At 47.2% G+C, this 27,192-nt stretch overlaps 1 protein-coding gene across 2 annotated transcripts; it reads left to right on the top strand.

Annotated features, from left to right (window-relative positions):
- Positions 1 to 258: 258 nt before the first annotated feature.
- Positions 259 to 25,286, top strand: DUSP15 (dual specificity phosphatase 15). 2 transcript variants are annotated; one of them, XM_083619161.1, is made up of 7 exons: positions 259 to 413; positions 8,903 to 9,016; positions 13,893 to 13,975; positions 15,810 to 15,859; positions 18,340 to 18,414; positions 20,256 to 20,430; positions 23,212 to 25,286. In XM_083619161.1, the coding sequence occupies exons 1-7, from the start codon at positions 359 to 361 to the stop codon at positions 23,425 to 23,427; spliced, it is 768 nt and encodes a 255-aa protein (XP_083475287.1). In that variant the 5' UTR covers positions 259 to 358; the 3' UTR covers positions 23,428 to 25,286. The 2 variants fall into 2 exon arrangements, with proteins under 2 accessions (XP_083475287.1, XP_083475288.1); XM_083619162.1 differs by lacking the exon at positions 259 to 413 and adding an exon at positions 3,123 to 3,596 and having other exon boundaries at positions 8,983 to 9,016.
- The last annotated feature ends 1,906 nt before the right edge of the window (positions 25,287 to 27,192 follow it).

Genomic DNA, 27,192 nt, shown 5'->3' with positions numbered 1-27,192 from the left:
ACAATTTCTGTTCTCATCTTGAAGCAAAGTTCTTAACCCGAGGTAATATTTCTAGGTTAGCAGAGTCTGTAACCTGAAGCGTATGTAACCTGAAGCATATGTAACCCGAGGTACCACTGTATTGTAATTTAGTGTAAAAGGGTTTTTTGTTTTTGTTATTAAAACCTAGCAAAAGTTATTTTGCATTTCTTGAATGTGTGGTCTCCCCAGTACGCCTTCTGCGGCGCAACTAATCTGCAAATAGCCAACCTCTTTGGTTATGGGCCCAGCTCCTGAGTGGATGACTGCACATTTTTGGACTTTGAGAAAGGTTTGAAAACTCCTTCTCCTGTTGGTGTGGGTCTGGAAGAGTTCCAGAATGGTTGACCGGGTTCCAGAAGCTGAGAAAGCTCTGACGTTCCCACAGCTGACAGGTGAGAACTACAGATTATGGTCGTTTCGGGTGGAGGCACTTTTGACTTCTGGAGAAGTGTGGACTTATGTAACTGATGACCCTCCTGACCCTGTGACTAATGCTTGGGCAAAAGGAGATGCGAAAGGCAGGGCAATAATTAATTTGGCTGTCTGCAGTGCAACTAATCTGCATATTTTGTTGTTGTTTAGTTGTGTCCGACTCTTCGTGACCCCCTGGACCAGAGCATGCCAGGCACTCCTGTCTTCCACTGCCTCCCGCAGTTTGGTCAAACTCATGTTGGTAGCTTCGAGAACACTGTCCAACCATCTTGTCCTCTGTCGTCCCCTTCTCCTTGTGCCCTCCATCTTTCCCAACATCAGGGTCTTTTCCAGGGAATCTCTTCTTCTCATGAGGTGGCCAAAGTACTGGAGCCTCAGCTTCACGATCTGTCCTTCCAGTGAGCGCTCAGGGCTGATTTCCTTCAGAATGGAGTGGTTTGATCTTCTTGCAGTTCATGGAACTCTCAAGAGTCTCCTCCAGCACCAGAATTCAAAAGCATCCATTCTTCGGCGATCCACCTTCTTTATGGTCCAGCTCTCACTTCCATACATCACTACTGGGAAAACCATAGCTTTAACTATACGGACCTTTGTCGGCAAGGTGATGTCTCTGCTTTTTAAGATGCTGTCTGGGTTTGTCATTGCTTTTCTCCCAAGAATCAGGCATCTTTTAATTTCGTGGCTGCTGTCACCATCTGCAGTGATCGTGGAGCCCAAGAAAGTCAAATCTCTCACTGCCTCCATTTCTTCCCCTTCTATGCAAATAGCCAACACTTTATAGAATCATGGAATCTTGGAGCAGGAAGCCACCCTCAGGGTGATCTAGTCCAACCCCCTGCGGTGCAGGAATCTCAACAAAAACATCCATGGCGGATGGCCATCTGACCTCTGTTCAAAAATCTCCAAAGAAGGAGAGCCCACAAACTCCAGAGGGAGACCGTTCCAATGTTGAACAGTTCTTGCTGTCAGAAAGTTCTTCCTGATGTTTTAGTCAGAATTTCCCCTCTTGTAACTTCAAGTCCTATCCTCCAGAGCAGAAGAAAACAAGCTTGCTCCATCTTCCATGTGTCAGCCCTTGAGATATTGGGAAATGGCTATCATATCTCTTCTCAGTCTCCTCTTTTCCGGGCTAAATATGCCCAGCTCCTTCAACCACTCCTCATCAGGCTTGGTTTCCAAACCTCTGATCATCTTGGTCATCCCCCTCTGCACAACTTCCAGCCTGTCAACATCCTTCTTAAATTGTGGTGCCCAGAACTGGACACAGGGCTCCCCATGTGGTCTGACCCTGGCTGAATGGAGTGATGCTATTACTTCCCTTGAACTGAACACTGGACTTAACGGACAGCAGTATAATTGCTGCTGTTGCACTCAGGTCCTGTCTGCAAGCTTCCCATTTGAGGACATCTGGTTTTGGCCACTGTGAGAATAGAATCACAGAATTGTACAGTTGGAAGGGACCCAGAGGGTCATCTAGTCCAACCCCCTGAGAGGCAGGAATATGCAGGTGGCCTGCATGGGGATTGAACCCTGGACCTTGGCATTATCAGCACCACGCTCTAACCACCTGAGCTAACTTTGGGGCAGCAGACTCTTCTGATGCGCTTACTCGCTCCCATCAATATGATTCGTGAGGATGGTGTCCTTCTGCAGCTTTAAAGGCAGAGCCAGCCAGCCAGCCTGTAAGGATTGGAAAATCTTTAAAGAATATTTAGCAAACTATGGAATAAAAGGAAACATCTTGGCAGAATTAGACTGATCCCTGTATTGTATAAATGTAAGTTTGTAGGGAGGTAAAAAGAAATTATCTAAGAAATATGTAACTGTGCAGTATAAAGTAATTGGGTAGACAAAGTACAGTGAGATCAATTGGAAGTCAGTTTTAAATTTCTTTCCTATCAATTTAATAATTGTGTTCAATACCAGGAGGGTATATAATGATAATTATATTAATCTTCTTATATCTTATAGTGTGGTGGTTTGATTTTTCTGTTATTTGTTTGATTGTATGTTTGCTTTCTTGTATGTACGTCTGATTTTCATAAATGCATTTATTTTAAATTAATAAAGATAGAATTAAAAAAATAAAAATAAAGGCAGAGCCAGCCACACGCGATCCCATTTTACTCCGTTGCTGCTCTTCCTCCTCCTAAACCAATAGGAAACCCCGGCGATCGCTCCGGAGAGGTCTCTCTCCCCGCCCAACTAAGGTGGCCTGGTGCTTTGCCGATTCTATTTTCGTAAATGTAACTCGATCTGCGGCAGGCAGGCGGCCCTGCGCTCGTACATTCCGCGCCGGGAACATTGCATTCTGCCGGCCTCCCACACTCTCTCCTGCTGGAGTGAATCACAGATTTCGAGTTGCAGATCCCAAGCAGCCTTCTGCCTGCCTTACTGCGCAACATTACACTAGAGGAGGCCTGCCATGTTCACCCATGATCCAGAGGCCTGTGTGCTGCTGGGACAGCTCCCGAGAAAGCGTTGTGTGGTTTTTTTTTGCAGGGATGTCCCGGGAACTGAGCAGAGAAGTGACAGGCTGCTGCGTAATTGCGCACCGTTCTTCGGAGGCAGGGAGGCGCATCTCCCCTGCATGCCCCAACAGCCCTGGCTTGTCACCGAGCCAGGAAGACTAAAGGTTTTGTTCTCTCTGAACACTGGAGCTTTGTCCCGGCGGTGCAGCAGCAGCAGCAGCACCGCCTGCCCTTGGCACACACACACCCCCACGATTACGAAAGAGGTGGAGTTTATCCTCTGCTGTCAGCGTGCCAGCCACAGGAGGCGGCCAGGAAAAGGGCATTTGCAGGAGTAGCGTCTTTGCCATCTTGGAGGAAAGGAGCTTTCTCCAGAGCAGGAGAAAGAGGCCGGGCGTTTGCAGCAGGTCTGCAGCTGATTTATCGGCTCCCCAAGGGGCAAGCAGAACTGCCACCCTGGAGAGATCCTTTCCACCTCCTGCCTGGTCCTAAGAAGTGAAGGGGGGCAGTGGAAAACTCTGCCAGGCCTAGGGAGAGAAAAACCTCGCCCCCTGCTCCCATACCTATTGCTGGGGATTTTGTGGAAGAGAATCACACACACACCCACACACCAGGACAACTTCTGCTCTCTGCCTAGAGCTGCTTTGGACCATGGGCAATGGCATGAACAAGGTATGACTAATGATGTGTAGAGGAAACTTTATCTGTGAATGCGATTGGGCAAAACTGCCACGGAGTGTACCTTTGTGGCTGGCAAGGCCTGATGGGGGTTCTAGGCTCTGGAGGGCACCAGCCTGGGGGGCAAGGCTGAGAAAGAGGGTTTGTTTCAAGCGGGGGGGGGGGGGGACAAGGGTTGCACAAGTATTTATTTACTTATTTGAATGTTTTAAATAGTTGTTTTTAACTGTGATTTTTAAACAGATAATTTTATTACTTTTGTAAACCGCTTTGAGATTTTGTATGGAAGAGGTTTATAAATCTTGGGAAATGAAATAAACAAGTATAGCTGGGGTCCAGCTCTTACCAGCCCCAGTCAGGGGTGATAAGAGTTCAGCTATATCCATCGGGCCACCAGCTCCACGTCCCAGAGATGTTTAACAAAGCTTTTAATTTATTGGAAGCCAACCAAAGTGACAGGGGTCACCCAGTCAGATGAGCGGCATATAAATATAATATTATTATTATTGCCACAATGAACCTCCTCTGATTTAAGGGGCACACCCCAGCCCTCGGGGTGGGACCCAGACATTTTTGCCGCTTGAGAGGGAGGACAGCAGCTGGATCTTTGAATTTGACACACCTAGCGATGGTGCAGCTCTCTCCCACCGCGTGATTAGAGGGGGAAAGCCTCAAAGCGGTTTGCAAAAGAATGAAACAATAAACTTATCAGTAGAAACAGTCAAAAGATTAAAAACAGCAATAAACTAAAAGCAGATTAAAACATACACCTTCGTGTCTGCGTTGGCTTACCCAAGCAAGAATTTTTTTAGCAGGCACTGGAAAAAAAAGTGCAGGGTAGATGGACACCTGCTTGGTGTCATGAGGCAGGGAGTTCCAAAGTGTAGGCAGAATTAATTTCTTAAACATAAAAATAATAATAAATAATAATAAATTTTATTTATACCCAGCCCTCCCCGGCCAGAGCCGGGCTCAGGGCGGCTAACACCAGTAAAATTACAGTAAAAACATAATTGGGGGGGGGGGGCAATTTAAAATACAGGTTAAAATGCAGTTTAAAATGCAGCCTCATTTTAAAAGTAGCCCATAGATCAAAAACCATAAGGGGAGGGAAACATAAGGGTCAGACTGAGTCCAAACCAAAGGCCTGGCGGAACAGCTCTGTCTTGCAGGCCCTGCGGAAAGATGTCAAGTCCCGCAGGGCTCTAGTCTCTTGTGACAGAGCGTTCCACCAAGTCGGGGCCAGTACTGAAAAGGCCCTGGCCCTAGTTGAGACCAATCTAACCACCTTGCAACCTGGGACCTCCAAAATGTTGTCATTTGTGGACCTTAAGGTCCTTCGCGGGGCATACCAGGAGAGACGGTCTCGTAGGTACGTGGTCTTAGGTGGTGGCTATAATAGTGCCTGTTCACCCGTTAGTTTGGGGGAGGGCACAGTAGGCTATGTCGCCTGCACAGCTCTGTCCCCCACAATGACCAGGGGGCTTAGGGGGGGCAGCTAGGGGCTGCAGCTGTGATCCCCTCACATTGTCCAATGGTAGGGCTGGGACCAGCAACTGCTCTACTGGTACAAAGTTACCAGTGCACAGGTGACAGTAGCAAGGATGTGCTTGAAAGGAAAGGTTGCAGGCAGCTCACAAGCCCAAACTGCTCACCAGGTGTCTTTTGGCACTGTTTCCTTCAGGGAGGAGGGGGCTGTTGATGGCTGCTGGCCAGCAATGCCTCTGAATGCCAGCAGTTGGAAACTGCAGGAGCAGAGAGCTGCTCTTGTGTTCGAATCCTGCATGTCAGTTTCCCACAGCCAACTGCTCAGCCAGCCACCGTGAGAACAGGATGCTGGACTTGATGGGCCATTGGCCTGATCCTGTGGGCTCTTCTTATGTCCCCCTGGGAATCCAACAGCAAGGAGAGGTCAAAGAACACTCCCAATGTACAGAGGTTCTTTTTTGTGCTTCTGTCTAAAGCAGGCAACCACCTTCACCCGCAACCACCCAGCTTGCCAACCATCTCTGTCTTGAGAATGCAACAGAATTCTGCCTCCGTTGCAGAACTAAACTGGTTCAACTGAGGTCCAGCACTGAGGGCCTTCTGGCCGTTCCCTCACTGCGAGAAGCCAAGTTACAGGAAACCAGGCAGAGGGCCTTCTCGGTGGTGGCACTCGCCCTGTGGAACACCCTCCCACCAGATGTCAAAGAGAACAATAACTACCAGACTTTTAGAAGACATCTGAAGGCAGCCCTCTTTAGGGAAGCTTTTAATGTTTGATGTATCACGGTATTTTAATATTCTTTTGGAAGCCGCCCAGAGTGGCTGGGGAAACCCAGCCAGATGGGCGGGGTATAAATAATAAATTATTATTATTATTATTATATGCCTTCCTACTCTCCAGGAAGCTGCCATCCCACAAGGAGCCTTAGTGGGGTGATTCCACAGCCCTTCCTCCCAGGATTCATTGAGAACGGGTATAATAATAATTATAATAATAAGTTATTATTTATACCACGCCCATCTGACTGGGTTTCCCCAGCCACTCTGGGCGGCCTCCAACAGAATATTAAAATACAATAACCTATTAAACATTAAAAGCTTTCCTAAACAGGGCTGCCTTCAGATATCTTCTAAAAGCCTGGTAGTTGTTCTTCTCTTTGACATCTGGTGGGAGGGTGTTCCACAGGGCGGGCGCCACCACCGAGAAGGCCCTCTGCCTGGTTCCCTGTAACTTGGCTTCTCGCAGTGAGGGAACTGCCAGAAGGCTCTTGGCGCTGGACCTCAGTATCCGGGCAGAATGATGGGGGTGGAGACGCTCCTTCAGCTATATTGGACCGAAGCTGTTTAGGGGTTTAAAGGTTGGCAACAACACTTTGAATTGTGCTCGGAAACGTACTGGGAGCCAGTGTAGGTCTTTCAAGACGTGTGTTATATGGTCTTGGCAGCTGCTCCCAGTTACCAGTCTATCTGCTGCATTCTGGATTAGTTGTAGTTTCCAGGTCACCTTCAAAGGTAGCCCCACATAGAGCTCATTGCAGTAGTCCAAGAGAGAGATAACTAGAGCATGCACCACTCTGGAGAGACAGTCTGTGGGCAGGTATGAAACCAATATAGCTTTGAGGTTTCCCTATTCATTTCCCCTTAATGCCATTATTGGGCACACATTCCCAAGAGGAATAGATGGTGTTATGGATGACTCTTTTCTTCAAAGAGGTGCTGGAGCTCACAGAATAGGGGGCACATGGTGCCTATTTTGTATGCTGTAGTGCAGGGGTGGGAAACCATTTCTGTAAGCTAGATCCTATCCTCCTGGACCTGATTTGAAAGGTGGGCGAGGCTGCTCCTTTACCAACCACCTGGTGTCACAATGTCAAGTTACTTTGTGCTTTGACGTCCTTAAATTGGCACGTCAAAGGGCTGCCCAGAGCTTGCAAAGGACACTGCAGTGTGCTTCGGCGTTCGCTGCCCATCAATGGTGGTCTTGGTCTGTGGTCAATGGTGATGGCGGTAGCAACTGTGGCAGGTTTGCAAAGGGGCATTGGCCAAACCCAGCAAACACCAGGAAATCAGAATTATTCCAGTGGAGCCAATAGGAGGCTCCCAATTTACCAGATCTTTCAACCCCCCCACACCTCCTAAGAGCTTGCCAGGCCCTGCAGCTTTCCTCAAATCTCAGTTCAGCACTTTGGCAGCACAGCAAACAGAGATGCATAGCTGTCAACCGTCCCTTATTTGGCGAGAAACTCCCTTATCCCAGCACTGTGTCCCGCTGCTGTCCCTTATTGATGACGTCCCTTAAATTTCCCGGGTTTCAAAGGAAGCAGCTCCTCTCCCTCCCTCCCTGCCGGCCAGGGAGGAGGGAGGCTCCAATTGTGTTGCTTGGCTGCGTTGCTCACCCAATAAGAAGTCTAAGAACGACTGGGGCATGGAGCTTGCATGCCTTGTGCCGATCAAATCGGCCGCGTTGCCTGGGGACTCGCCTTTGCTCAGCGCTTCCCAGCGGAGAGGTGACGGTGGTTTTCTTTGCTGCTTCCCCTTTGCCGGGTTGCTGCGCTGTGGGAACCACCGCTTGAGGCTTCGTTTGGCTGCTGGCTGGGCTTTCTGCCTTTGGCTGGGAGGGGCTCAGAAGTTGAACATACCTGTGCTATGAAAATCCCTTATTTTGGCTGCTGATGCCTTATTTTTGAGGCTGCTGGTCCCTTATTTTCAAATCTGTAAGTTGACAGCTATGCAGAGGTGTGTGGAACCAACAGCCCTGGAGAGATCAGGTGCCTTTGAACCACAGAGAAAGGAAAAGGAAGAGTCATGTGTGCTTGTGTTTCAGGGCACTCACACACTGAATGAAGCCCCACAGAGCCTGAATGTTGTCAGAGTTGCCAGATCCAGAGCATCCCAGGCACTGAAATTTCAGGGCTCAAACCTGAGACTTAAGGGCGGGTTCTGGCGATGTCACAGGGGTGGCCCCTGGAGACGGAAGTTAATTGGGACAGGGGAGGGGAAGAACGCAGGACCCCCCCCCCCAAGTGTCTATCCTATATTTTGCAGCCAGCTCCTGCTAGGCGAAAGCTTCAAAGTTGCATACGAAGTTAATAAGTTTCTTTTTAAATTAAAAGCACACTTGCTGACACGGATGTTCAAGTCTTTCACCAGCCACCTGGAGAGGGCCAGGTTAACCTGAACTTCAGGTCGGACCCGAAGGTCTGGCAACCCTAGTCAGAATTCAGAGAAACCTCCAACTGCATGGGGAAAGCCTCTGTACCATGAAAAGAAATAAAAAGAATATGAAGAAGAAGAAGAAGTTGTTCTGTGTTTGCATCGCTTCACTTTGCCTATGGGCACTGTAATTTACCCATCACAGAGCTACAGTTCCCAGCACCCTTAACAAACTATCGCCCCAGGAGTCCATAGGGGAAGTCATGTGCTTTAAATGTTTACGGTACAAGAGATGAGTCTTCCTGTGTTTTGGCTCATCTTACTCCCCCCTTTTCCCCCTCCTTCTCCCCCCCCTTTTTCCTTTTCCTTTCCTTTTTTTCCCATCCTTCTTCTTCTTTCCTTTTTCTTTTTTCCTTTTCCATAATGGCTTATGTTTTATGCCATGTACTTTGATATTTTGTGTAGTTTTTTTTTAGCTTTTTTCATTATTATTATTATTATTATTACTATTAAGGAATTTTCTTTTGTCATTTTGGTTGTCTATATTTATGTGTATTTGTTTAAAGCAAAAGAAAAGTATTTAAATTAATAAATGTTTATGGCGTGCACACAGAGCCCTTCCCTTGCAAGCAGAAGCTCTCAGGTTCAACCCCCTCCAGGTAGGGTTGGGAGAAACTCCTGCCAGAAATCCTGCAGAGCTGCTGCAACTGACAGTGACTGTTCTTTTTGTGTCCAACAGATTCTCCCTGGGCTTTTCCTCGGCAACTTCATAGGTGAGTCGTCTGAGAAATGGGCGTGCTGCAGATCCTGGGAGGAATAATAGAGGCCTGTGTTTCTTTTGGATTCTGCTGTGAACCTTGGTGGGGATCCTGTGCCTGTCTTAGCCCAGAGAGGCCAGCTGCGGCTTTCCCTGTGGCTGCATTTTCAGGGCAGGGAAGACTTCGCCATTTGCATCTCTGCCTGTTGTCCTGACCTTTGAAACATGCTGGGGCAGCGGGGAGAGAAGCAAATACTTATTCTGGATTGGTGTTTTCTTTAGCATGTCAGCAGGAAAAACTGCTGAGTAAAATGTTAGACAGGTAATAGAATCATGGAATTTTAGAGTTGGAAGGGACCGCGTGGGTCATCTAGTCCAACCCCCGGCAATGTAGGAATCACAGCTAAAGCCTCCATGACAGATGGCTCCATTGGTTAGAGTGCGGTGCTCATACCGCCAAGGTTGCAGGTTCGATCCTCGGAAGGGAGAGCTGCATATTCCTGCATTGCATGGGGTTGGACTAGATGATCCCCCGGTGCCCCTTTCAACTCTATGATTTTCTGATTCTGTGGTACAGGGGTAGGGAATCTTGAGTCTGTGGGCCAAATGCCCACTCTCAAGAGTCTCCTCCAGCACCAGAATTCAAAAGCATCAATTCTTCGGCGATCAGCCTTCTTTATGGTCCAGCTCTCGCTTTCATACATCACTACTGGGAAAACCATGGCTTTAACTATACGGACCTTTGTTGGCAAGGTGATGTCTCTGCTTTTTAAGATGCTGTCTAGGTTTGTCTTTGCTTTTCTCCCAAGAAGCAGGCATCTTTTAATTTCGTGACTACTGTCACCATCTGCAGTGATCATGGAGCCCAAGAAAGTAAAATCTCTCACTGCCTCCATTTCTTCCCCTTCTATTTGCCAGGAGGTGATGGGACCAGTGGCCATGATCTTCATTTTGGTTCTCTTAAATAAGGCTATGTTTAAAACTTGTCATTGAGGTTTTTATACCTTTTTTGTAAACTCAAAGAAGCGTTTCAGCCCTGCTCTTGAGTTTGTTTGCTATCGCTTAAAATCATTTAAGGTTTATTATTTCTTTATTTCCTTCTGAGGAAACTGATTAGTTCAGTTAAACGAGTTTTGTAGCCGGCATTTCATTAAGTCTTTGTTTAATTCTAGGTTAACTTTTCCTTATTTTTTTTTTATTTTTGTTATTTAATTCAATTCTATAGTCGATTACTTCTCGTTTCAGGGATTTTCACGGCAATTCTTTTGGTTTTGTGGAATTTCTTGGTTCCGTGACTGTCTTTTTTCCACTGGTTTCACGATCTGCTGGGTTCAGCATTTGCTTCGGAAGGAATGTCAAGTGTGTGTGTCATGGAGGACGGGGAGGAAAAAGAGGCCTGGAATATTGCCAGTTTGCTCCTACCCTGCCTGTAACGAGACCTGGAGAACAGAGCACACCAGGAACTCTGTCCAATATACCGTATTTTTCGCTCCATAGGGCGCGCTGGACCATACGGCGCACCTAGTTTTTAGGGGGGGAAATAAAGGGGAAAAAATTCCCCCCCAGCCCCAAAGAGCAAAGAAGCTCCCGGAGAGGAGCTTGCCGGGCTGGGGGCGAGGGAAGGCCGAGCTTCCCCTGACCCCAGCCTCCAGAACGGGTCCGGGAGCAGCAGCGAGGTTGCGTGCAACCTCGCCTTTGCTCCCGGAGCTTGCGGGACGGGGGACAGGGGAAGCCTGAGCTTCCCCCGACCCAAGCCCCCAGAACAGGCTGCTATCCGCAAGCCTTAAGAGCCCAGCGGGAACTCCCGCGGCACTCAGAAGGCTTGCGGATAGCTGCCTGAAGCCTGGAGAGCGAGGGGGGTTGGTGCGCACTGAGCCGTCTCGCTCTCCAGGCTTCAGCGAAAGCCTGCATTCGCTCTATAGGATGCACACACATTTCCCCTTCATTTTTGGAAGGGAAAAAGTGCGTCCTATAGAGCGAAAAATACGGTACGTTTCAATAGTGGGAGTGGTCCCTACTCGCAAATCAACAGTCAATTGTAACAAAAACTAATCCGCTCAAAATTATGTATTCTGACAAGGATTACAAACTCAAATAGAGATTACAAACTCAAACAGAGATACAAACTCAAACTCATAAGGATATGTCTATCCAATTTTGGATCAGAAACCAGTAACTTCATGTTAGTCCATAGTCAGATTTGACGTGAAAGTCTTAGTTTCAATCATTGAGCAGAAGTCAATTACGGATCAGAAGCTGGGACAGCACCCTGTTTCGATGTATTCACCTTCATCAGCTGGAAGTATCAAATATTACATGAAAATACATTTAAATTCTTAGGGACACGGGTGGCGCTGTGGGTTAAACCACAGAGCCTAGGGCTTGCTGATCAGAAGGTCGGCGGTTCGAATCCCTGCGACGGGGTGAGCTCCCGTTGCTCAGTCCCTGCTCCTGCCAACCTAGCAGTTCGAAAGCATGTCAAAGTGCAAGTACATAAATAGGTACCGCTCCGGCGGGAAGGTAAACAGCGTTTCCGTGCGCTGCTCTGGTTTGCCAGAAGCGGCTTAGTCATGCTGGCCACATGACCCGGAAGCTGTACGCCGGCTCCCTCGGCCAATAATGAGCGCCGCAACCCCAGAGACAGCCACGACTGGACCTAATGGTCAGGGGTCCCTTTACCCTTACCTTACATTTAAACTCTAAATTAACATAAATTGTAAAACAGTCTGAGTTCTTGGTGTGTTCTTTTTCTCTTGGTATATTTAATAGCAAGAACTCCAACTTATGTAATGAGACCTGAGCATTTCAAGACCTCAGCGTTTCTCTTGCCCATTTGGTATTCCAGGAACTTCTGGAGAAAGTTGCGTTTTCCTGTTTGTGTTGTGAAAAGGCACTCGTTCCAAAGCAGCTACCTGGGAATGCGCAGGCAGCCAGGCAGGCAGGCGTGGGTCCTTGGGTGGGTTAGTTCAAAACCTGTAAGCCACATGGCGCCCAAGGACTGTGCTCGACTGCCTGTTCACTTATAGATTCCTGGAACTGTAGCATTGGAAGAGGTTCCCCTGTGGTCATCTAGTCCAACCCCCTGCAATGCAGGAATCTCAGCTGAAGAGCTCGCTGCTTCAAAGCCTCCGTCACCTTCTGATAGAGTCCATTCCACTGTCAAACAGCTCTTACCATCAGAAAGTTCTTCCTGATGTTTAGTTGGAATCTCTTTCCTTGTCCTTTTTTTTTAAAAAAAATATTTTTTATTAAGTATTTCAACATAACCAATTAATTTAAACATTTTCTTCAACTCATTATATATCATTTCCCCCTTTTTTTTAATTTCTCTACATTCCCACCACATATGGTAAAGGTTCTCTTCTTTTTCTTTACACTTCCAGCATACGTTTGATCCGGTTTTATACATTCTTGCAATCTGTACTGGTGTTATATACCATCTATACATCATTTCATATAATTTTCTTTCAGAAGAGAACAGTCTGTAAATTTTAAATCTGTTCTCCACAATTTTTCCCAGTCTTCCAATTGTATATTATGTCCTATATCTTGTGCCCATTTGATCACGACCGACTTCACGTCCTCATCTTTTGTTTCCCATTCTAGCAGAATACAACATGCACCTTTCAGAATCTCTTTGCTTGTCCTTTGAATCCATTGGTTCAGGTCCTCCCCTTTAGAGCAGCAGAAAAACAAGCTTTCTCCATCTTCCATGCAATAGCCTTTCAGATATCTGAAGGTGTCTATCATATCAGCTCTCGGTCTTCAGATGGCCAACCGTCATGGATGCTTTAGATGAGATTCCTGTGTTGCAGGGGTTCGACTACAGGACCCTTGAGGGTCCCTTGCAATTCTATGATTCTGTGATTCTCTTCTGCAGACTAAACATACCCAGCTCCCTCATCCGTTCCTCCTAAGGCTTATTTTCCTTGATCATCTTGGTCACCCTTCTCTGCCCACCTTCCAGCTTTTCAGTATCCTTATTTTCTCATGTTAGGGCTTATCCACACTTAGGTTTTGCTCTTTCCAGCAGATGTCTGTGCTTTTTAATACTCTGTGTCAAAGCTTTCCCCTGAAATTTCCCCACAGAACCCGCTCTTTAAAGCTGAATCGGAGCAAACGTCAGTTCAGGTTTTCCATGGACTTTTGTTTGCACCAATTGGGCTTTAAAGAGCAGGTTTTTGTGGGGAAAGTTCTGGAGTAAAAAAAAAAGAGTGCTTTCCTCTGCTCTTTCCAGGTGCAGTCTGAACAAAGTTTGGATAAGCCCTTAAACGCAGTGCTATTTTTCTAGAAAAAGAGGTGCTGGACCTCACCGTGAATATCTCCCTTGTTCTCTTAGAATGGCAATGGCATCCACTTGAGAGGCCTGATTAAACATAACTGCATGTTTAATGCTCTGAGTCATTATTTCTGGCAAAAGCATTAGATGGCCATTGTTCAGAGGAGGTGTGGGGATATTTGGACTTCCAGTTGGAAGGGACCCTGAGGGTCATCTAGTCCAACCCACTGCAATTCAGGAATCTTTTGCCCAACGTGGGGCTCAAACCCATGACCCTGAGATGAAGAATATCCTGCTCTACAGACTGTGCTATCCCTCAGGTGTTGCTCGACTGCAGCTCACATCGTCTCTGAGCATGAACGGGTTTAGAGGTTGCCCTGAATGTTCTCCTTGTTTCAGGATCCAAGAATTTGTTAGACTGAGCATTTGTTCTTCTGCTGTCGTCTGGCACTGAAGCAAGGGCTTCTTGTGCACATGATTTCAGCATGTGATTCTACGTATTCTGGTTTGCCAGGCAATCAGCAGTTTGTGCATGCACATCCATAAGTTGGTTGGGTAACAAATAAGGACGACTGAAACAATCACACTGTGTTCCTCCTCCTCTTTCTCCTAGATGCCAAAGACTTCGACCAGCTGAGCAGGCACAATATCACCCACATCGTCTCCATCCATGAATCCGCACAGCCATTTATTCCGGTATGAGTGGGCTGGGTTTTTATTGAGGGCAGGGAGGGGGTTTCAGTGCGCTACTCTGAGACAATGCCAGGCAGTGGCCTCCGACAGTGGATTTTGGACATCACTTGTGGTGGTAAACCAGCAGACAGATCTAATCCTTTGGTCCCGCTGCAAATTCCTCCTCCTTTGGGAGCTATATAAAGGTAAAGGGACCCCTGACCATTAGGTCCAGTCAGGGCCGACTCTGGGGTTGTGGTGCTCATCTCGCTTTACTGGCCGAGGGAGCCGGCGTACAGCTTCCGGGTCATGTGGCCAGCATGACTAAGCCACTTCTGGTGAACCAGAGCAGCGCATGCAAACGCCATTTACCTTCCCGCCGGAGTGGTATCTATTTATCTACTTGCACTTTGATGTGCTTTTGAACTACTAGGTTGGCAGGAGCAGGGACTGAGAAACGGGAGCTCACCCCGTTACGGGGATTCAAACTGCCAACCTTCTGCCGATCAGAAGGTCGGCGGTTCGAATCCCCGCAACGGGGTGAGCTCCCGTTGCTCGGTCCCTGCTCCTGCCAACCTAGCAGTTCGAAAGCACGTCAAAGTGCAAGTAGATAAATAGGGGAGAAGGTAAATGGCATTTTCGTGCGCTGCTCTGGTTCGCCAGAAGCGGCTTAGTCATGCTGGCCACATGACCCGGAAGCTGTCTGTGGACAAACGCCGGCTCCCTCAGCCTATAGAGTGAGATGAGCGTGCAACCTCAGAGTCATCTGTGACTGGACCTAACAGTCAGGGGTACAATTTACCTTTACTTTTAAAGTTTAGAAACTTGGTGTGAGTTTTAATCTGCATTTCAAGGAAAGAGAGCCCACAACCTCCTGAGGGAGACGGTCACACTGTTGAGCAGCTCTTACCATCAGAAAGTCCTTCCTGCTGTTTAGTTGAAATCTCCTTTCTTGTAACATGAATCCCTTGGTCCAGGTTTTAACCTCGAGAGCAGAAAACAAGCTTGTTCCCTCTTGCATGTGACAGCCCTTCAGATATTTGCAGATGGCTATCATATCTCCTTGCAGTCTCCTCTTACCCAGGCTCAATCCAGCTGCTAGGGCTGGAGTTATAGCATGGTGTTAACGCTTCTACCTTGAAAGCAGAAAGGTTCCAAATTCAATTCCCGGAATCTCCAGACAGATTCCCTGCCTGAAATCCTTTTAGGAATTTTAAATGATGATATTCCAAAAGATAAAATTAATTTTTTCTTATATGCAACGTCTGCAGCAAGAATCCTGGTGGCTAAGTACTGGAAAGGGAATCAGCTACCCACTAGGGGAGAGTGGTTATGTAAGCTTTCAGAATATTCAGAATTAGCCAAATTGACAGATATAATAAGACGAAAACCAAAAAGTGAAGTGAAAAAGGAATGGGAGTGCCTAAATGAATACCTTAAAAGCCAAGGTTCGAGGACAGAAATCTGGCTGTGTCTGGAATAACCTTGTGAAGTGAAAGAATAAGAAAGAGGGATTTATAGCTAGATGCTAGGATAGAGATGAGAAGGAAAACAGGAAAACAGGAAGACACAATGAGAGGTAAAGGAGGTGCTGTGGGATTGGTGGAAGTCAATGTATGTTTCTCTTTTAGTGTTTATATTATTATTTTGTAAGATTTGGATATATATTTTTGTATGCTTGTTTTTGTGTTGTTATTTTCCATTTTGTTGTTGTTGTGTGGAGAATACTAATAAAATTAATAATTAAAAATCCCTTGGGGGATTGAACCTGGGACTTTATGGCAGGCGCTGCACCTGTTGAACTGCTGCCTTTCCTCCTGGGAGCCGCATCTCAGTCATTGGGTGTTTGTTTTTCCAGGGAATCATCTACCTCCGCATTGCTCTGCCAGACACACCAGAGGCCAACATGTAAGTAATAATAATAATAATAATAATAATAATAATAATAATGTTACTATTTATACCCCACCCACCTGTCTGGTTGTCCCAGTCACTCTGGGCAGCATCCAGCACATGTAAAACAGAACAGAACACCAGACATTTAAAAACTTCCCTAAACAGGGCTGCCTTCAGATGTCTTCTAAAAGTTGTATAGTTATTTATCTCCTTGACATCTGATGGAAGGGCATTCCTCAGAGAGGGCACCACAGCTGAGGAAAGAAGGGGAGAAATAGTGTTTCAGCAAACGAATGAATAAACTGAAACTGAATCCTGACGAGACAGAAGTCGGAGATGTTGAGAATCTGGGTTGGGGTCTGCCACATGTTTTGCACAATCGCGGCCATGCTTGTGTTCTCTCCTCCGCCACCAATTGCAAAACTGAAACTGGTGCATTGAGGAACGTGCATGTTAACACACCGCAGACCTGTCGCTCAGCCATGTGCAGAGTCCCAGTAAACACGATCACTTATATAATCCCATGGCCTGGAGGAAGATCTCGACAGTATCGCTTCACTCCAGTTCTGCAACTTTTGAGTTTGCGCAAGAAGCAAAAACCAGGTCAGGAAGTTTTGGTTCTGTTTTGACTGAAAGTGCGGCTTCAAGCTGAAACGCTTCAGCTCCAAACCCTGAAGGGAGGGGCAGAGAAGAAGTTCCATGTGTGTGGCGTTCCCAAAGCCAGGAAGAATTGGACTCTGATTAATAGAATGCACACAGAGGCTTGACCAGCAAGACTCTGGGAGGAGTGCGTATAATAATAATTCCTGTCCACCCTCCGGCCCAGGTCGTTTTATTCACAAAAGAACTTTTTACACAGTGTGCGTAAGAACCAATCAGATTTCCTCTGAGCATTTCAAAAAACCCCACGTGGGGACAAAGTTAAAATTAAAACTACAAAGAGCTAATTTCCTACTTGAGCATGCATATGTAATTCAGAGTAAATAAAAGAGGAAGCAAGGAGGAATGCTTTTAGGAAAGTCTGGAGATCATAAACAGGAGAGGACAGAAGGATGGCAAGGAGATAGGTATTTTTATCACCTTCCTGTGAAACTATTTCCAGGCCCTAAGATTAACAAAACCAAGGAGGGGTACATCAAAGAAACTGCCTACTATCTTTATGTACGGAGGATGCCTAGTGTGGTGTAGTGCAGTGTTTTTCAACCTTTTTTGGGCAAAGGCACACTTGTTTCATGAAAAAAATCACGAGGCACACCACCATTAGAAAATGTTAAAAAAAGTAACTCTGTGCCTATATTGACTATATATAAAGTAATTCTCTTGAATAGGAATCAAATAAACACAAATCAAATAAACATAAACACTTAACATCAGTGGTGGGATTCAAAAATTTTAGTAACCAGTTCCGACATTCAAGCATGGTTTAATATTTTTTTCTTTAATGGCAAACCAAAACGTTGTGGACCGTTCTCTGCTCAGCGGGAATCGATCCGCTGATCCCCGCTGAGCCGGTGGATGACAGCTCCATCTCCGCACTGTGTGCGGAGAGGGAGATGTCAGAGGCCCGCTGCTCTCTATGGGGAATCGGATGAGAGCGGACCGCCTGTCCGCTCTCATCTGATCCCATCCAATCTGATCCCCACCCAGGACGGATGGAAAATAGGGTGGACACAGTCCGGCACCTGCCTAGTGGGCAAAAATTTGACTTTTTTTTTTTAATCTTTCGAATTTCTCAATTTTTCCCACGGCACACCAGGCAACATCTCGCTGCACACTAGTGTGCCGCAGGACAGTGGTTGAAAAACACTGGTGTAGTGGTTAAGAGCGGTAGTCTCGTAATCTGGTGAACCGGGTTCGCATCTCCGCTCCTCCACATGCAGCTGCTGGGTGACCTTGGGCCAGTCACACTTCTCTGAAGTCTCTCAGCCTCACTCACCTCACAGAATGTTGTGGGGGAGGAAGGGAAAGGAGAATGTTAGTTGCTTTGATACTCCTTAAGGTCGTGATAAAGTGGGATATCAAATCCAAACTCTTCTTCTCTTCTGATGAAGCAACTGGCAACTGGGCAGTGTATTTAGAATGCTTATACGTGCTTGTCAGACAGACAGAAATGGGCAGTAGAGAAAATGGCCAGAAATGCAGAGGCTTGTGGGATTTGATCAGAAATTATTGTCAATGAATCGAACCCAGTCAACGCAATGCTTTCATAGCGGACACAATGGCTAGATGCATATTTTATAATTCCTCATAGTAATCCCATCTGGTCCCCACACTCTGGATATTTGCACTCCTACACATGTGGGGTGATGGGGCATAGTAAGAGTTATTTTTAAGAGCTAGTCAGAGTCATTCCTGCATTGCAGGGAGTTGGAGAAGATGATCCATGGGGACAATTTTCTGATTCTATTCCGTCCCATGGTCTTTTGGGACTAAGGTTGTGCAGATGTCTGCTCTTGAAATCTGGCTCCCTGGCATTGTTTTTCTCCTTCCAGCAAGAAGCACTTCAAGAAATGCATCCATTTCATCCATTCCTGTCGCCTGCATGGTGGGAACTGCCTCGTTCACTGGTGGGTTGACTTTTTGGGGGGGTTATTTCACTCGGCTCTTGTGGGCTTTCTGGGGGGGGCACCTGGTGGGTCCCTGGGAGAAACAGGACACCTGCAGAGCCTACTATGGTCTGCCAGATGTTGCTGGACTACAACTCCCATCATCCCTGGGCACTGGGTTATGTTGGCTGGGGCTGATGGGAGCCCTCCACCTGGAGGGAGGGCTCAGCACTTTCTGCACTTTTTGAAACATTTGGCAAATGGGAATAATAGCCATCCTTTGAAACGGATGCTTCTCCAGATTTTGCACATTTCAGCGATGTGTACTAAAATTGCACACACAGTAAATGGTGCATATAACTGCAGATATTAGTGAAAAAATATAATACAAGAATGCATATCGGGGAAAGTTTATTTGCGGGGGGAGAATGCAGGTTGGGGGAAATTGCAGTTAAAAACTGCATATTAGAAGAATTTGCGTTAAAATGCTGGAGAATTTTCATGATTAAAAAAAAAATTAAAGAAAGAATCACAGTCATACCTCAGGTTAGAGATGCTTCAGGTTGCGGTTTTTTTTGGGTTATGGACCCACCGAAACCCGGAAGTACTGGAACGGGTGACTTCTGCGTTTCAGTGGTCACGCATGTGCAGAAGTGCTAAATCGCGCTTTGCGCATGCGCAGGAGTGCCGAATTGCAACCCGTGCATGCGCAGATGCGGCGCTGCGGGTTGCGAACGCTGCGGGTTGCGAACGTGCATCCCGCATGGATCATGTTCGCAACCCAAGTGTCCACTGTACAAACTGATATGGAAATGTGGGGATGTAACTTGTCCCAAAAGATGAGAAAGCAAAATTGACATATTTGCTCACCTGGAGGGCACCAGGAGGATGAAGGCTTCTGGGGGGTGGGGGGTGGGTAACAGAGCCATTCTGTCTTGCCCCCCTGCAGCACATGTACCGGTCCTTGCCCTTCTGCTTCCCTGCCCCACCCCTTTCTGTCCCACTGGGACTCTTCTTATGTTCTTCAGAAAGGGTATCCCTCACCATTTGCCTTCCCATCACACTGAGCCATATCCCTGCCAGGGATCCTCTAGTGTTGCCTCGAGGTCCAGGGCTTTTCTAGAAGTAAGGTTCATGCTCCATAATTTTTGGTTGGCAAGGAAAAATAGGTTTAAAAAGCCTGGACGCCAAGATCCAGGCTTTAGGGAAGTACTCTTTGACCAGAGAACCCCAGCAGAGATTTAAAATCACAAATCATGCAGCAAGTAAAGTGCGGAAATCTAGGCTGTCAGACCATTAAAATATGGGACTTCCGAAACAGTCCCCTCTTCCCCCTTCATAGGAAAAGACCAGACGTTTGGTAAGTTAAAAACGATTTACTTACAAACTCTCCAAAGGTCAGATTCATGTGCTTTCCCACACAGCCGTCAGAAAACACAGGTGGCCAAACTTGGCTTTGTTACGGTGGTGAAAGTCCCTAAATTATTGGTATAGGAACGCAAGGATGGCTTGTAAGAGCCATGCGGCTGAGCTGCAGCAACCAGCTTAGCCTCTTCCCACGCTGAGCTTCTCAGGTAGATGGGAAGGAGAACAACAGGCTTGATTACTTTCCTCCCAAGGAGAGGGGGAGTGACCTAGCTAAGCCTGGCAGGACAGCTGACTCTATGGCTTTAACCCCTTCATGCATTGATCAGATTTAAGCATGTTAGTTCCAGGAGGCTGGATGTCCCCCAGTAACAACCACACGAGAAGGTCCCAAGCGTGGCTTCACATTGTTGGTGGGTAGGAATGCAGGCAGAGGGCCTTGCGACAGGCCAGGAGGGGAGGCAGAGGTTTCTGATGGCTTCTCCGTCTGCCTCCAGCCTCGCAGGGATCTCCCGCAGCACCACCATCGTCCTTGCGTACGTCATGGCCGTGACACAGCTGAACTGGCACGACGCCCTGGAGGCCGTCAAGGCAGCCCGGCCGGTCGCCAATCCCAACCCGGGTTTCCGTCAACAGCTGGAGGAGTACGGGGGCAGCCGGTCTGTGAAGAAGGTGAGAGCAGGAGACACATGTGATGTGGTATGCCTGTGAAGGGTTTGGGCGTAGACAGAGAAGGTTTAACATTTGGATGCTGTGTTAATCTTTATATTTTGAGGTTTAGCACCTGTCATTTTCACATACCCTGGGATCCTATAGAATGAAGGGTGGTCCAGTCACGCCATCAATCCTTCAGATGCAGTTTGCCTGTTGCCTCATCAAGCTCTTAGTGCATCTGACTTGGTGCTGTCTGTGCTGATTGGCAGGTGGCAGGAGGGATGAGAATACAGTGGTACCTTGGTTCTCAAACTTAATCCATTCTGGAAGTCTGTTCCAAAACCAAAGCGTTCCAAAACCAAGAAAGTAAAGCAGAACTGATTAATCCGTTCCAGACTTTTAAAAACAACCCCTAAAACAGCGATTTAACATGAATTTTACTATCTAACGAGACCATTGATCCATAAAATGAAAGCAATAACCAATGTACTGTACTATAAAATAAATAAAACAATATGGTAGATGATAAAAATTAAAATTATTATTTTTTCCTTACCTGCACTGATGATAGTCATTGTTTGGATTTGGGGCTTTTATCCATTTCCGCAGTCACTCAGTCAATCAATAAGTAGCTGAACTGGGATCTACACAGTCACAAAAACAAGTTAACTGAAAAAGCCTAAAAACAAAACAACGCTAAATAAATAGCAAAAACAAAAGCACCAAATATAAGCTCCAAATATCACCTTAGAGCACTGCAATCGGAAATGCAGTGGTGCCCCGCAAGACGAATGCCTCGCAAGACGGAAAACCCGCTAGACGAAAGGGTTTTCCGTTCTTCGATGCGCTTCGCAAGACGAATTTCCCTATGGGCTTGCTTCACAAGACGAAAATGTCTTGCGAGTTCCTGCGGGGTTTTTTTCCTCCCCCCCTTTTCCCCAAGCCGCTAAGCCGCTTATCAGCTGATCCGCTAAGCCGCTTATCAGCTGATCTGCTAAGCCGCTAAGCCGCTTAACAGCTGATCCGCTAAGCCGCTAATAGCGCTAATCCGCCAAGCCGCTAATGGGCTTGCTTCGCAAGACGAAAAAACCGCAAGACGAAGAGACTCACGGAACGGATTCTTTTCGTCTTGCGAGGCACCACTGTGGATGGCTTGAATTAGAATGGGGCGACGCAAATTGGCAGCGCAACAGGAAACACAGGGGGGTGCAAATTAGCAGCGCAACAGGAAACACAGCACACTCGGCTTCTGAAAAAATGTTCGGAAACCAGAACACCAACTTCCAGTTTTGCAGCGTTCAGGTTCCAAGTTGTTCGTGAACTAAGCTGTTCAGAAACCAAGGTACCATTGTACAGAGCGCAGCGAATAGGAGCCCAGCATTTGAGTCAGGCTCAAGGAGTCCAGGTCAGGGGTTTCTCCCAGGTGAACCTGGACATACTGCCAGGGATTTAACCTGGCACCTTCTGCATGCAAATCTACCAGGTGTTCTACCTCTGTGCTGCGACCTTTCCCTTAAGACATAGGAACCTGCTTCGTACCAGGTCAGATCATAGCTCCATCCAGCCGACTGGCTCCCTGGGCACTCAGGTGGTGTCGCTGCCCTTCATGCCGGGGATTTGAACCTGGAACCTTGTGTGTGCCAAGCAGGTGCCGTGCCACTGGCCTGCATCCCGCTGAACGGGCAAGGACAGCCTTATGCTGGGGAAGGGCATATTTGAAATAAAGGATTCTGAGTGGGAGACAGAAATAGGATGCTTGCAATCATCTGCTTTTTGTCTTGTGTGCTGGAGACAGAAAAAGACAGATCACAGGGGTGGACAGCGGTCCGGTTCACGCTTGTTTACAAAGTTTGCATGATGATGTCATATCTCTGACTTGGCATCACGCAAATCCCTCGCCTCTCAATCTCTGCAAAGTTGGTGGCCGTTGTCGATGTCGTCATTCTTCCAACTTTTATTATAGAGCCATGACTGATGGGTCTGCTTATTTATTGTCAATAATAATAATAATAATAATAATAATAATAATTTTATTATTCATATTCCACCCATCTGACTGGGCTGCCCCAGCCACTCTGGGCAGCTTCCATCAAAATATAAAAACATAATAAAACACCAAACATTTAAAAATTTAAAAATTCCTTATACAGGGCTGCCTAAAGTCAGATAGTTGTTTATTTCCTTGACATCTGAAGGGATGTTGGTCTTAGACTTAGTTGGTCTCTAAGGTGCAACTAGACAATTTTTTAAAATTTTATATGTATTTCTACTGCATCAGATCAACTCGGCTACCAACCTGAATCTGAAGGGAGGGCGTTCCACAGGGAGGGCGCCACCACCGAGAAGGCCCTCTGCCTGGTTCCCTGTAACTTGGCTTCTCACAGTGAGGGAACCACCAGAAGGCCCTCGGAGCTGGACTGCTTGCCTTTGTACCCCACCTTTCTTCTGTCAAGGTGGCACAGATGGGGTTCCCTGGTGGTCACCTATACAACACCAGGGATTAATTTGCATGTGTTCCAAGATTACCTTCGTAGTCATAAGGACTAGTAACTTGCTGGGCTTTTTTGAAGGGCTAATTCTATGTTTTCATGGTGTAATTGCAAGCATCCTCGCTGCCCTCTTTTTTGCGAGACATGCATCTGTGGCCGGAATGGCAAAGGAACTCTTGCGAACTGTCCTGTTTTTAAATAGGTTTTTATTTTATTTTTTATTGGTATTGTTTTATTACTCTGTTGTTTGCTGGCCCCGGTTCCTTTGGGAGGAACGCTCACCACCCTTGCCCCTTTTTCCCGTTGACAGATCCACCGGAGACTTGAGCGCAAGTATGGAGCATCGCCTTTTAGTGACGAAGAGGACATCAGAGCTCTGCTCCCACCTGGGAAAAGGCACCTGGTCCCCAGGAGAGAGGGGGCTCCACAGACCCTGGTGCCAAAAGAGAGAGGAGCCAAGCACACGGACCCCTTTCTGCTGCGGATGAAGCAGACCTTCTCCTGCCTCCCTGGGTGTTTGAAATGACCCCTCTTCCAGGCATCTTTGGGGGGAAAGCACAGAAGCTTAGCACATCGGACTGGTTGGAGTCAAAACCTGGCAAGGGCTGTTCCAATCTCCTGGCATCATGAAATACACTCGGCTGAGAAACCGACAGCACCCACGAGTAGCTACCCAGATCCATGTGGTCCACCCACCTCAGTCCCTTCCATTCACTGAAACGGAGGAAAGTGCTAGGAGAGCAGGCCCCAAGGGACTTCTCTGCAGGTTCAGATGGTAAAAAATGCCAGGCACAGAGGTCACCAGCGTCAGTGTCCGGCTGAGGAGTAAGAGCCAGGGCTTCCCAGAAACAGATGATTCTTTGGGGGATATTTGTTTTCCATTGCACGGGGTTCGACTAGATGACCCTTTAGGGTCTCTTCCAACCCTACATTTCCATGATTCTATTATCCTGAGGAAGAACAATTCAGGGACTTCAGCCGTTCCAGAAATCACAACCAAGTGGTTGCCTTTTTATTTATTTTTTAGCCAAATGGAGGTGGTTCTTGCACAACAAATGGCTCCCTCGCCCAGATGGCGCGCCAGGTCTCTCAGTTGCGAGTGTAGGTGGGTGCGATCGAGAGAAGCGAAAATAGCAGGATGGAGTGGAACAAAGCAGTCGTTCGTAGATGAGCAGAGACGCCAACAGTTGGACCGAAGGAAGGGTTTTGGCCGGCGCGGTTTGTCCCGTTGCTCCCAGACGACGACGAGAGAAGCTGCGCTTTGCCAAAATTCTCTTCTGCACAACTACTATTGCAGCAGGAGCACAGAGGGGCTTTGCAAGAACTTCCTTTACCGAATGAACGTTACACCCAGTGGCCTCTTTCCCGACAGCGCAGGAAGCTGGCTGCCAGCGATAAACAGAGGTGGGTGGGTTTTCTCTCCCCCCTCCCCGCCCTTTGACCTAACCCTGCCCTCTGCTGCGCTCTTAGACCAAACAGCTTTCCAGACTGAGGAGGAGAGTCAGAGCCTGGCACAATCCCCCAGGCCAGAGAGCTGATGCGCTCTGATTATTTCCTGCCCGCCAGCTGGGGGAATGTGAGCTTTCAAAAGGCTTCTTAGCGAAGGTTTGGCAGAATGCAAAAAGGCAGGTGTCGCATCATCACCGCCATCATCATCACCGTCCCCAGCGGGACAAAAATGATGAATTTGCCAGCAACTCAGCAGTCCAAATTGCGCTTCCCAAGGGAGCGATCGTAAAGGACACGCCACACTAATGATCAGGGTAAAAAATGATGCTGTTCACGCCTTGCAATGCAGACACACACACACACACACACACACACACACACACCAACCCCACCTGCTAAGCCCCATTCTCTCCGGCTGTTAAATCCCTTCCTGTGCACTGGGGGCTGGGAGACCCTCCGGAGCAGATCTGGCTGGGCAGGGGGGCTGCAAGGGGGCTCAGAGGAAGGAGAAGCCACATCAGCACGCAGGCAGAAGTTTGCTTGCTCAACATCAGATATTTGTGGCCGCAACATCAAGACAGCTTTTTTTCCGGGCTCACCCAGACCTCCTCCTCCTTTTTAACATTGCAACTTAGGAAAAGTTCTGGGAAACTTGAAGGCTTGCTTCCTATTGTGACACTTTGCTGGGTCTTAATAAAGGCGAGGCCCAGTTGTGGATGTTGGAATGTTTCTTAAGGGCTGGCAAACTTCCTTTTATTTTTGTTTAGCGGAGAGATTGATATTGTACACACACACACACGGATGAGTATGGGTAGGGTTAGGGAACAGTTTCTTCTGGCATTTGTTATCCCAGGGATAACCAAACAGCTATACCTTTTTAAAAATAATAATAATAATAATAAATTAAATAAAACAGACATAAGTATTTAAAAACAATGCTCTGTGTTTATTTATTTGACGTGGAGGGGAACGGCATTGTGTTATATGTGTGCATATATGCAAACAGACCTCACCCTAGAAACCCTCATGTTCTCTTTGCATGTGTGCACACAAGCTCATTATTATTATTAAAACTGATATATTGCCCTTCATTCAAAGGGCAGTTTACAACACAAAAACACAAAATACCTAACATAATACTACTACTAATAAGATAACCTCGACAGACACATTTAAAAGGGCATCAATTGTTCAATCAGCCAAAGGCCTGGGAGAAGAGGAATGTTTTGCCTGGTGGAGCCTAATTTTGGCGCCATGTGAGTCTCCCTGGGGAGAGCATTCCACAAACGGGGAGCTACCACTGAAAAGGCCCTGTTCCCATGTCACCACCCTCCAGAGCTCTCGTGGAGGAGGCACACAAAGGAGGGCCTCAGAAGGTGATCTCAGGGTCTGGGTAGGGTCATATGGAAAGAGGCAGTGCTTGAGGTATTGCGGACCCGGGCCGTTTAAGGTTTCATAGGTCAAAACCAGCACTTTGACTTGGGCCCTTAAAGCAACTGGAAACCTGGCTGCCGAATTCTGTACCAGCTGAAGTTTCCAAACCAGTTTCCGAGGCAGCCCCACATATAATGCACTGCAGTAATCTAGCCTAGATACACTCTCTCACACACATGTAAATGTTTTTTAAAAACAAGGTTAAACATATATATTAGTCCCCTTTTTAAGCAAACACAGGGACCCTGAGCTTCCTAGAATATCTGAGTGTTTGGCCATGGCAAAATAAGAGGCAATCAAGTGACAATGGACATGTCTGCACATAACAATAAGTCCAGCCACGTAAATTTGCTGGCTCCTTTCTGGAGAGTAGAGCACAGTGACTTTTGCTCCCCTCTGGTCCTTTTAGCTAAGTGTGGCATGACAGCTAAGCCAAGATTTGGCTCAGCATGCCGTCCAAATTGGAGCTGTGCTTAAACACCTTCCTCAGTCAGTCAGTAGTCAACCTATGAGGCAGAGCTCAGAAGATGGTGAGGATCCAGGGAGAGGCACCATCTTTCCGCCTATGTTTCACTTCCAGAGGTGAAACTTGAGGTGCTGTTTGTTGGGATGCATCCGGGGAGACGGGGGCAATTGGCAGGCCCCCAGCTGGCTCCAGCCCACTGGCCAGCAGCTGGGCGAACTCTGGTTCTCAGAACAGCATCAAAACTGTGACTCAAGCCTCAGAGAGCTTTAGAGACTGAGCACGCAAGCCAGCAGAGATAAGAACTCTTTGCAACGGAAGGGCGGACAGAGGCATGTCTAAGCATATTTACAAGCATTTATTCAGCATTAGAACAAAGGGAAACATGTCTGCTTCCCTTCGTATCCAAGCAAAAAGCGTAGGCAAAAGCTATATACAACGGAAGTTCCCAGCAGACTGTGCTGGAAGTAAACAGACGTGATATACAACAAAACTCTACATGCCTGTTCTAAAGGTGGAACGGAACTATATCTAACACTTTTTGATGCTCCTACATCAACCCCTGGAATGGAAGCAATGTGTTCATCTCCCAGAGGCCTCTTGGGCTTTTCATGCGCAACACCAAGCCTTTCTGATCTGCTGCAGCAAAAGCGGTTGAACGGATACATAGCAAAAAAAGGAAGAGGGCAGATGTGTTTTATTTCAAATACTCTGGGATAGCTCAGTCGGTAGAGCATGAGATTCTTAATCTCAGGTCAGGGTTGTTGTGGGTTCAAGATCTATGTTGGGCAAAAGATTCCTGAAATGCAGGGGGTTGGACTAGATGACCCTCAGGTCCCAACTCTAGGGTTCTGTGGTTTTTTTCTTAGCACTATGCAAAAAGCCTAGAATGACATGGGCACCCCCTAGTGGGAAATTCTGTCCTCATTGGCAAATGCTCCCCTA

The sequence above is a fragment of the Podarcis filfolensis genome (assembly GCF_964270895.1).
Source record: "Podarcis filfolensis genome assembly, chromosome: 6".
Taxonomy (NCBI): Eukaryota; Metazoa; Chordata; class Lepidosauria; order Squamata; family Lacertidae; genus Podarcis; species Podarcis filfolensis.
Note: the sequence above shows the minus strand (reverse complement) of the source record. Positions and strands in the feature narration are given on the sequence as shown.

Bases quoted from the DNA above. Each gene is read 5' to 3' on its own strand.
- DUSP15 (XM_083619161.1), top strand. From the start codon at position 359: ATGGTTGACCGGGTTCCAGAAGCTGAGAAAGCTCTGACGTTCCCACAG. The intron at 13,976-15,809 runs GTATGAGTGGGC...TTGTTTTTCCAG, and splicing joins CCGCACAGCCATTTATTCCG to GGAATCATCTACCTCCGCAT. The intron at 20,431-23,211 runs GTGAGAGCAGGA...TCCCGTTGACAG, and splicing joins GCAGCCGGTCTGTGAAGAAG to ATCCACCGGAGACTTGAGCG.